At 44.5% G+C, this 11992-nt stretch overlaps 1 protein-coding gene across 1 annotated transcript in view; it reads right to left on the reverse strand.

The window, feature by feature from the left end:
• Positions 1 to 3378: 3378 nt before the first annotated feature.
• mrpl23 (mitochondrial ribosomal protein L23) overlaps positions 3379 to 11992 on the reverse strand; it is a 33426-nt gene continuing 24812 nt past the window's right edge. The window contains exon 5 of the mRNA XM_076038137.1: positions 3379 to 4215. Coding sequence (XP_075894252.1) covers positions 4051 to 4215 — 165 coding nt within the window. The 3' untranslated portion in view covers positions 3379 to 4050. The remainder of the gene's footprint in view (positions 4216 to 11992) is intronic.

Consider the following 11992-nt stretch of genomic DNA (forward strand, 5'->3'; position numbering starts at 1 on the left):
TGTGTGTGTGGTAAATTCTTGGGAAAAACGGAAGATGTCAACTTTGTTTTATCTCAGGGGTAGATATCGAACATGAACTCACAATGAAACACACACACACACACACACACACACACGCACACACACACAGGCACACAGGCATACATACACACATCCGGGGTGACAGAGTGCACTAGCTGAGCTCAGATGAACCAACGGCAACCTGGGGAAGCAGGAATGCGTATGGCGCCTGTCCAAGAGAGGCCATCAGAATCCTCAGCAGGCAACCCCGGTTGTCTTAGTGAACAAAAGTGTGTGTGTGTGTGTGTGTGTGTGTGTGTGTGTGTGTGTGTGTGTGTGTGTGTGTGTGTGTGTGTGTGTGTGTGTACGCATCTGCAGGAGGGGCTATGCAAGTATAATTTTACAGACAGTTGGCGATGAACTGTGTTGATGTATGATTTCACTCCACAACTGTTTTGTCGAGATAACGAGACGGGAGATGAAGTGGGCAACAACTGAAGCTCCCGTTTCAAGTTTTGGCCACATGGAATACAGTACAACAACACTGTCATCTATATTAGCGTTAGTCCTCTCAGCGGTTACAGGATGCGGTGGAGCAACCGTAAGCGAGGACTCCTCCAAGTGGACACTTCTGATGGGAGGATCTGCCTTCTAGGGAGGTTATCCAGTCTGGACGCTAGCTTCAGCGCCACTCATCCCACTAATCCCAAAAATACAGCATGATGTCATACGGATCGAAAGTGTGGACTGCAGCAGCAGAAACAGGGTCATGTGTGCACTTGACTAATGCACAACCAAACAAGGGGGGAAAAAGTGAAAGGGAAGGGAGGAGAGGAGGAGGAGGAGGAGGAGGAGGGGAGGAAAAGGAGGAAAGTGAAGTTTAAAATATTCAACCCCCCTTCCATTAACTAACCGTGTGGGGACGAGAACACGACCTACACTGTACATCTCAAAAGAGCGAGTGAGGGGAGGAAGGGAGGGAGGGGGCGAGGGAGGCGAGGAAGAGCCGGCCGACTGTGGGAGAAGGCCTCTTTCATCCCCGCATCCCTTGAATCCAGCTCAGCATTTTCTCAATGATGTCATCTCTTTCTCACTGGCACTTCACCTTCACCTCCATCTGCTCTCTCCCTCCATCCTTGCCGGGGCGCTCTGCGTCTTGCACGCACATGCTCACATCCGCCCGCCCGCCCACTAGACGTGCCACACATGACAAAATATCCAGCATCTTGTTGAGGACGTCGAGATCTCTATAAATTCACGGTTGCCAATTTGCTCTGAAGTGGCTCCCCCACACTCTTGTCTTTCTGCCATTTCACCATTTCTTTGCAGTGCCAAGACAGCATCATATTGCAGAAAAACACTTTGCAAAACAAGAAACAAATCACTGTCAGCTGCACGCACAGGGCCACAAAGCAGGGAGACACATTGGGCAGGTAATTTTTTAATGGCCCTGGAGGAAATGAAGACAAGACAATGTGCATCCCCTGCAGTTTGGAAGTACTTTGCAGTTTCTCTCTTTTTTTCTGAAGCAGAAGTTAGTCCAGAATACTAACACTGCTGACAGGTTTGGCCATCGTGAAAACATTTTCAAAATCCACAGAGGGACAACAAAATCTATGCTTAACTGTTAAAACAGGTTTGACCTATAATTCTTTTTGTCTACACATGTACATGTAATCACTAAAAACACTATCAATTCACCTAATTTAATCTACAAATTAAGAATATGTGTTTTCTAGCTATTCTTGTGGTCAATTGTACTGTGCACTGACTTACAAAACTCAAAACCCCTCTCACTTGCAGAAGACTTAAAATATTCATTGCCAGCAGCTCTCCTCCTTCGTTTACCACTCTGAGGAAAAGTTGCAGCCCTCATCTGAAAACCATGTAGCTGCGGCATATTCTGAATCCGCGTTGATGAGGCATGCAAGCGAATTAAGTAGGGGGGCTTAATAGCTGAGCTGCTGCACCAGGGTTTCCCAAGCACAGTGAGACGGCTGAAAACTGGTACGCTTGAAGGCAACTCTTGCATTTTGACTTCTGCTCTCGTCTCAGAACTGAGCATAGTTTTGGTTCAAGTCCGGACACAGGATTTAAAAAAAAATAAAAACAAAAAAGTCCAGTTGTTTTACACATGTCCTTACTTAAAAGTCTATCCCTCACATAGCACAATGGCCACCACGGGCCAAAACAAAAGCTTATCATCTTTACTTTTGTTTCCCGGGGAGCATAAATGATTTTGAGAGGCACATTACTTCAATAAACCACCCAGAGACCAGTGAGGAGTTCGGGGACTATCTTCTTACATCCAACGTCTCGCTCTTCCAACTGCGACTGTCTGGCCTGGTTTTTTTGTTTGTCTTACATGCCCCTGAACAATTCTGCATTCGTTTTTGTTTACAGGGTTGTTCCTATTTACGCATTCCTCGCAAACATCTGCAATGACTAAGAAATTTCTTTGCAACAAAATAAGCCTATTAACCAGTGTGCGCACAATAACATGTGTCAACTGTCTGCCTTTAACTAGCCGCCTCAAAGTGTCCAAAAACGCCAACTACCGCTGCCAAAGAGCAGTAAACAGGTAAGAGTATCAGCATACTGTTCCGGATTTAATTGAGAATAATGGCTCCAGCGTTCTCCTCCGAGGCAGTGAAGGGTATCCCTGTGACACGCAACATGAGGTGAGCAGGAACATTATCTCAACTTGGCACACGCCGCCGATCGATTTCCCAACTTCCGTGTGGGGTCTGTTCAGGGTTGAGAGCAGAGGAAGAACAGGAATTTGCTCTCTCGCTCTCTGCCGGTTGAGCAGCTGTTTTGCTCTGGAAGGTCCAGATTGGGCAACAGGGACCCAGAGAAGCCGAAAAAGAAGAAGAAGAAGAAGAAGAAAACAAAAAGTGAGAGCGAGGCAGACAGAGTCGGGCTCTCAAGTTGCAAATCAAGATTGCTTTATAGCAACGCGGGGGGTGAGTGGTTCCAGGCAGCGGACAATAGGGCCAAGAAGATCAATATTGACATTTTCCTTAGCGATAGCTCGGTTTGCTGGATGACGTCAACGACTGGACCTTTGTGTGAGCCAGTCAGCATTTAGTGGTCACGGTTGGGGGACACTTACAGTAACCTGGGGCTCTCAGTGTAATGGAGGGTCTGAGCGAGCCCAGGAGAGGTCCCTCCTCTTTATAGGCCTTGTTACCGTAAGAGACGTCGGTCCTCCGGTGGCCCGAGTAGAGCAACACAAGATCACTTTCTCTAAGCTACCACACTGTTGGCACGTGCAGAGAGCAACGCAAGGGTTTTCTGAAGCCGCACTGTCCGGCAGCTGCTGCACACAAGGCGGGTGGAACACCACAAGTGACGAGAGCTCATTCTGCGTAAAACTGGTGTTTATTAGAATTTATTCCAACGATAACAACAGTTGCACAGAATCCCGTGGCAAACAAACACGCCAGCGGAAATCTTCACTCAGGTGGATTGATGGCGAGTGACGCTAGCACAGAGTAGTAAGACCTTCCTGGAGGATTTCTCGCTGAGATTGAAATAGATTGAGATTGATTGGAGCGCTGGTTGTTCCTGGTGGTCGGATCCAGTTGGCCCGAGGTCTGGTCTGCGAGGGATGTCTCGCCGTGCCACCGGTGGTCTGGCGAATGCGGGAGGGTTGCAGGGAAGCGACGGGGGAGACGGATGAGAGGGAACCGACAACAGAAAGAGAACCGAGGGAAGACACGCAGGGGGAGCCGTGCCACAGAGGCAGGAGAGAGGGAGGCCGATGGAAAGGAGGTCATTTGAGGTGATGAAGATTCTGCACAGTGGGCTGGAGTCCAACCACTCTCCGCCTCCTGTAATCTGGAGCCGGCCTGAATTTCCTGGACTGGAGCCATACGAGCACTCGCTCACACATGCTCACTTTTATTTTATTCCTTTTTTAAAAAAACAAACAAAACAAAAAACAAAATAGAAACACAATGTGACATCACAGCTCCTTCAGTGCCAGTAAATCCATTAACTTCCAATGAAACACGCATAGACAGAGTTCGCTGTCAGTAGGCCACGTCAGAGTCCGAACCACTCGGTGACCCCTCCTCTCCTGGGGTCAGGTTTCTGCCTCTGCTTCTCGTCCTCCATGAACTTTTCCTGCATTTCCTCCACGGAGCCCTCAGCTGCTTTCCGGTCTTTTTCAGGGAAGATGTCAGGGAAGGTGAATGTCTGGCTCTGTGCCTGGTATGCAAGGATGACAAAAAATGAAAACAGAAAATTAGGAGAGAAAATCATCACGTTACAACCTCACAGCAACAAGGATTAGAGGTTTAGTTTTCAAATGATTTGATAAGATAAAGCCATTTCATATGCCGAGATGGGAGTCGCTGATATGAAATTCAGGACATTTATACTCCTCTTTCGGCTACGCATATGCTCCTTTTTTCTTTCTGACATTCCGTTTCTCCAACTCACTCCCACATTTGATCTCTCATCTCTCTCCGTTTCTCTGGTCCTGATTTATTCAGAGGAAAGGGATGGTATACATTATTTATTCCATACCAACCCATCACTGGCCGTAGCTAATGCATCACTGGGCCGAGCCTCGTCTGTGTCGGGTTCGCCACAGAGTACAGTACAGCGCGCACACACACACACACACACGCGCACGCACACACACGCATGCTTAACACCTGCACAAAAAAAATAAATAAAAATAACTGGTCAGTGGGTGCAGGCATGCACACATATCCATGGCCTATCCCACTCAGCCTCTCCCGCGGACACCTGGCAACAAGAATGCGCTTTTATCATTCTCAACTGCAGCCGAACTTTGGCTGTCCTTAAGTGACTGACCTCCATACAAAGGAGGTTTGGAGTATTTGACGATAAAAGGGGCATTTGGATTTTTTTTTTTTTTTTAAATCAGACAGCGCTTGAATCTTGGCAAATTGATAATCCTCACACAAGTCATAACCATTATTTAGGAACTTATGTTTGTCAAACGCTACTTCTCATGATGAATCCCATACACATAAATTGTGACTAATACTTCTCCTATAACTCCCCTTTTTAAATATGTGGAATATTTTCCATGGAATTGGTGTGTGGGCGTTGCATAATGGCCAGGCTCAAATCAAGAGCTTATTTTGTCTCCAACCCCCAAAGTTCGGAGAGAGAAACATGCATATTATTACCGCGCAGCATGGTTTGATTCCCAATATGAAAGTCGCCCAGCCAGTAAAGCAGAAAGAAAATGTCCTCGTCTACTCCAAAATATACTCCACTGTTTCTTCAGACCATTTGCTGAGTTGCTTATAGCCATGAGTAAAATACTAATACAAGGCAGACAGCAAGAAGGATGGAAAAATGTTTAACCAATTATTTAGCCAATATCTTTTCCCACAAATGCTAAAAAAAAGAAAAAGAAAAAGACAATTTCAGAATGTGCAACGATTGAGCATATGCACTTTAATACGTGATGACAAACTTGCTATTTATATAACTGAAAATAGTTTTAAAGAAACAGCTCTCAGCCAAAATAAAGTCTGACTTTCTCAATGTGACAAGATTGGCACTGACATGGGCAGGCATAGAGCGTTTCCAAAACACAACTATTATGGAAACTACTGTTTTGGTGCATTGCTCAACACAGTCTCGAATTCATGTTACTGTTTAAAACCTGGGAGGAAAAAAAAAAACTTTAAGTGACTGCCTTGCACTCTTACAATGTGAGTATACCCACTTCTTCCACAGTTTAAAACCAGGTCGTTCCACTCTCTACTCGGTGAAACAAGTTTTGAGAATCACGTAAAGCAAAACACAAAGACATTTTCAGTCAAGGTGGTAAAAACAAAACACAAAAAATTCCTCCCTGTGTTTTACTTGTTGTGACATTAAGAGTGACTGTACTGTACACACTGCAGGTGGTTAGCGAGTCTAGTAATGCGTGAAGACAGACAAAAATTCAGAGTCACCGAGTGTGAGTGCAAGGTTTGTTCGACACAGATGGAAAAGTGGAGCCAATGACAGCGAAGCAACTGAAAGTCGACCACCCTGCCAGGACCCGACGTCGCTCTACGCTGGTGGACGCCGACATCGAGGAAAGTGGAATCTAGAGCACAAACACCGGATCGTGCCAGAGCAAGTTTCATCCAGGAGAAAGAGCGGGGAGCGGGACCGCAAGAGATGATGTAGGAAGTCTGTAGCAGGGCTTTGAACACCAGACCTGGCAACCGAACGGCCGACGAAGAAGTGAACCAAACAAGACTTCACCCGACTTGAACCGATTCCTGTCGCATGACTTTTCCCAGTTATAGAGCACCGCTCTGGACACCCTATGTACACAAACGGCAAAGATTAATACCCCCTCAGCGAGCCCAATTCACAAAAACAACAAAGCCTCAAGACTGCAATCAACAAAGCGCTGGGACTCGTTAAACAAGTCTTATTGTTGGCAGTCGGCCGCACCCACACCGCGCGCACACGCGTGTACGTGTCGAGCGTCTGCTGGACACGTTTCCACGATGAGGGAAAGCACTCGGGGAGAAAGCAAAGTCCTCATGGCGTCCATGCGCCGACGGCCGAATCATCTTCGCCGCTTGTCCTCCGTCTCTCACCGGTTGTTTATTGTGCGATTCTCAAAACTGATTAGCGGGGCACTGGCATGTTTTCTTTGGGCAGGCCGTCAGAAAGTTTTGCCCGTAGCGCCGTAGTGCGATGCTGAACCGCTCGGACTGATTTTTGAGGAACACAACAAACAAATCACGCTTCCATGGCGATTCAACAAACAGTGAGTGGGAATCTCACGTTCGCTTTGCAAAATAAAGAATTACTGGAAATTGGAAATTTTTCTTGCCAAAAGGACAAAAGACGGCAGAAAGACATCTGGGTACTGGTGTGTCTGTCGGTTTGTCTTACCTGCCGCTAACAGGCCACTGTTACGCTCAGTCAGAAACAACAACAATTTCTGATACTAATTATGATCATAACAACTTCAGATTTGGACTGAATGTGAGCAGTAAGTAGAGCTGCTGCGGCGAAGAAAGACCTGCCGTGGTGATTTGGGGTGTCTCAATAGCAATGTTGCATCATTTTGTTTTCCACCGTCAAGCAAAACTAATAAAAAGGCATCCATTTTCTCTAAAATGACCTTATATTGTGCTGACATTTAGGGAAGACAGTTTATACATAAGCCTTAATTATTCAACTGTTCCCATTCCACCACTGGTTAGACAACCGGTGATTTGAGAGATGAATATCATCAAGAATAGCATCGTCTGCTGAGTAGTCCCCCCATAAAGGAAAAAAAGAAAAGAAAATTGAAGTGTTGCTGATATGATCACTAGAGTCTGCGAGCCAGGCAGGAGATCTCCACGCCGTCCTGCAGTGCAGCTGTTTCTGAGCGGGGGTGCCTTCACTGTTCCCCGTCAATTGGGTAAGTGGTAGCTCCCAGAGAAAACCCTTGCGAAAAATAAAAAGTTTCGCTTCTTTGCCCCACTTTCATTCAGGAATGTGGACTTAGGCAAGATGTCATTGAAGCAATGGACTAATGGACTTCTGTGCACATTATTTGATAAAGCTGCAGAATCATGAAACAGTGTTGAGTCTGCAAACAGAGCACAGACCTGGAAGTCAGTCGCAGTAGCCACATCCAAAACTGGGGAACTAGGAAAACCCTGCATGAGACAATTAAAGACCAATCAGCAGCATTCAGATGGTTCTGATCTGGCGGCAAGGTGAGCACACGGCTATACTGATGGACCAAGTCCAAAGAGAAAGAAAAACAGAATTTATTTGGAGACGATCACTTAAGCCAAAGGTATTATGTTTGAGTTTATTTTTCCAATATCCTCAACCCACAGAATAGACTTCATAGTATCAGATTTTATGCCTTTTGAAATAAATAAAGTTAGGAGCAAGTTTTTATTGCTATTTAACAATTGTAAAACATCTTGAGGTCAAAAGGGGAATTCCATTCAGATAAACCGGAGGAAAAAAAAATTCAATTGAGTTCCTCAGAAAATGGAATCTTACCATTCTTCCACTGCCAGGATCAGCCTTGCATTTGGGTTCACTAAATCCCCGAACACTCAGATTTACTGCAGAGCTCAAAAAGATGTGACTAAAGGGTCTGTGGCCAAGAACACTGAAATTTTGGATGACTACACTTGACTGAATTAAAAGGACAGTGAAAGCTTTCTATGTGGTCAGGGAGACTGTAATGGCTTTAAGGGGACTAAAAAAGTGAAACCAAGCCATTTGTGCCGGCCCTTCGAGACAAATTACATGTCCATTATTTTATAGAGCACAATCCTGGAAGCCAAAGAAGATAGAGATGTTTACAAAGCTGAAAAAAGGAAAAAGAAAATCAACCAGATGTTGGCGGTTGCCATTAGATACAGCCGAATCCGGGCCACACACTAAAACAGAGAGGTGTTCACAACGCGGTGGGAAATCTTATGGGCCTGTGGATCGTGCGGCTGCGGTGGCAGTGTGGTGAGGTAAACTGTAGCAAGGCAGAGGCATTATGAGTGGTGGTGGTGGTGTGTGTGTGTGTGTGTGTGTGTGTGTGTGTGATTGTGTTAAACACAGACACAGAGGTGTTCACATAGGACGAGACAAAGGCAAATTTTCAAATACATCTTATTTAAAAAGTGTGATCACCACCTCGGAAAGTCTGTTTTCTTTGCTTCATATTTTGTCACATTTTTCTTCTCGGTTCATTTGAGTTCACACTGTCCAATTACAAATAAGCCGTTGCTGTTAAATGCAAGTCAGACAGACTCACAAGAAGCTTGTTTATTGAATAGAGTTTTGGCAACCTATCATTCTGCAAAATTACATCTTTTGGCAGCCAAGGAGCAATGGGGAAAACATCTTAGCCAGATAGTCTGTGTTTTTTTGGGTTTTTTTTTTTTTTTTTGCCATAATTTAGCATTTCTGGTCTTAACACCATCCATCCATTTTCTATTACCACTTCACCCAGCTGTCTTGGGTGGAAGGCGGGGTTACACCCTGGAAAAGTCGCAGTTTATCGAAGGGACAAACAACCATTCACAGTCACATTCACACCTACGGATTATTTAGAGTTGCCAATTAGTCTGATGTGCATGTTTTTGGAGTGTGGGAGGAAGCCAAAGTACCGGAAAAAGGCTCCAGACATTCTTTGGGATAAAAATGTGGAGTAGATATAATCAAGATCTACAGTACAGCCTATATGAAACAATGACTTTTAAAGCTTGAGGTGCACTGAGTAGCATCTTTGCAACCAGGGTAAACCATGTGTGACTGAATGTTGCATGGTGCAAACGTTATCTGTCTCACGTCTAATTCAAGTTAGAGTAAAAACTCAGTGACTCAAAATAATGACCAGGGCGCACTCCATATGTCTTTGTGCAATACCTCCAAAGTTGAAGCTGCATCATATGCTTACAATCTAAAAAAAGATGAATAAAGAAGAGCAAATAAAAAAAAACACTTTAAATTCATAGAGAAGAAATGCATGCATAAAACGCACACATCCAGCAGCCTTCTTGATCTGCTGCAAAAGATGCATTGGCTGCAGCACTCGGATACAGAGCAATAGTTTTCTGCAGGCTGGGCCTCCTGAACTCATGCTTCACACCCCACACTTGAATAGTTTTTTTTTCCCTGTAATGTCAAATGTAATTTCTTCATTAGCTTTTTAAATATTTGGGAATGCACCTTGGGGAACTACAACGTATACATCATAAAATCCGTTGTTGTGTAATGACCATTAAACCCAAGTCTTAAAATTCTTAAAATTAGTGTTTTAATAGTTCTAAGGATGTTGTCCAACTCTGTAGTGACGCATGACAGGCTCTGGACCCACTGTCTTGTAACAGTGCATTGTTGTGTAACACAGATCTTTGAACTAAGTAACTCAAAAGCAGGACTCCCACAGACGAGACTCCCCGTCTGAAAGCACTCCAGCTAAGCTACGAGTTGCAGAGACCACATCAGTCTGAACATATCTGCTGTAAACACCACTGATCCTAGAGTCCACATCCACACCTCCAAGGAATTCTAAGCTGGACTGCACACTGTATTTTTCAGGAGTGCACTGACAGAGAGGAATGGTCAAAGAGCGCAGGGTGGACAGTGTGTTGAAGAGAGAAGATGAGAGGAGATTTAGCTCGAAAAAAATGGTAAACAGCAGTGCAGCCAGACCTCTGGACGGGCCACACATTCACTCTCACTTCATCTCATTGACACACACACACACAGACACACACAGACACACACAGACACACACAGACACACACACACAGCCCTGAGGTGCCTCTGTCCAGACCTCCTGGTACAAACCTTTCCAGGAACAGAAAATTGTCAGAAGGAGATGAAGACAGCAGCAGGAGGGGGAGGGGTCGTGCAGAGAGTCAAGGATGAAAACAGCCTGAATATGTGGAAAGGCCGCTGAGGTCAGAATGGTGCAACCGAAAGACGCATCAAAAAGAAACACAGTAAAAAAAAAAATAAAAAAAATACATACATACATATTATCTTGATTGCTTTTCATCTTTGCTGTCAGGTGTACTAGTCGGACATCATTTTAGCTGAATGCCATTTTGAAAAGGCAAAAACTATTTCTTCCAGTGACAGACAAGCGGGCCACAACGCAGCAGCATCCTCACAGAGGTCGGACCGGAGTCACGAGCCTCCCCTCAGACACGGAAAACACTTCCACAATTGGAGACATGTTTTCACCACAGTGTCGGAAATTGCCACCTAAAAAATGCTGGAATCTTTCCAGTGGGGCATCCGTGTTCACATGGTCTGCTCACCGGCAAATCTCCTGGAATGCAGTGTTTTTACTTGAGGTTCATTTTTGTGGGGCAGTGCACCCACGCAAGACCACGCAAAACAGGAAATGACGCAGATGCACGAGCGGAGGCAGTGGGTTGCTTTCCATTAATGCAGGTTATGTGTACATTTCAAACATGTTTATTTTCTGCAAAAAAAACACATTGGTTGAATTTGTTTGTATTAGAAAATCGTCCGAAACGTCACAGCCTGCTTAGTTACGTATCACATGCACGCAGTGTAAACAGCACAGCGTCATCGCACAAGACGGCAAATTTACCTGTAGCGTTTTGCAATGCGGGAGTGAAAATAATGGCCGGCCGGCAAAAATACTGGGACTTTTCCAGGGATTTTCTCCAGCCAAAAAAATTCCAGCTTTTTCGATCCGTGACCATTTTCACATATGGGGGAAGTTTCAAATGCCTGTGAATTACCTGCTTTCTTGCAAAGTGAAAACAGGGTTCCTTTCAGCTCGTGTAAAACGATGCTTCAAAACAAGGCTTCCTATTGGCCAGTGCAAACTGAACCTTCCTATTGATTCGTGTAAAACAAAGCTTCCTATTGGCCAGTGTAAAACAAGGCTTCCCATTGGCTCATGTAAAACAAAGCTTCCTATTGGCCAGTGCAAACCGAATAATGATAATAATAATAATAATAATAATAATAATAATAATAATAATAATAATAATAATAATAATAATAATATACTGCTGTATAGATGCTACTAATTGTAAAAAGCACATCAACAGATCATCTCATTTTTAGGTTGCCTTCAACAATGTATAATAAATAAAGACTAAAAGACTTAAGTCTGTTAAAGGAGAGTAAAGTGTCTCATTAGCAGTACAAATCCTGATTCTCTTAAGCAGTCAAGGATACTCAGTCCCTGTTTAGTGGGGAAAAAAAAAAAAAAAAAAAAAGCTTGCACGTGCCAATGCTTTTGTCATTTCCGAGCAGCTGTAGTTTACCTTTTGCTGTATTACACTGTGTGCCCAGTTGTCAAATTGGCCTCAATCTCAGTCTCAAAGGCTGTCTATTCTCAGTTGAGTATCCAGGGAAGCAACGTCATGATCTCGGCAGAATTCACTGACCTGTGTGTCCACTGGTATTATAGCCATGGCCAAACATAGTTTCACAGCTTTAAATAAAGGAAGCAGTGACCAGAATATAGTCGAAATGACGTGAATTGAGA

The sequence above is a fragment of the Nelusetta ayraudi genome, unplaced genomic scaffold (assembly GCF_046127955.1).
Source record: "Nelusetta ayraudi isolate G7.1 ecotype Tasmania unplaced genomic scaffold, CSIRO-AGI_Nayr_v1 ptg000053l, whole genome shotgun sequence".
Classification (NCBI taxonomy): domain Eukaryota; kingdom Metazoa; phylum Chordata; class Actinopteri; order Tetraodontiformes; family Monacanthidae; genus Nelusetta; species Nelusetta ayraudi.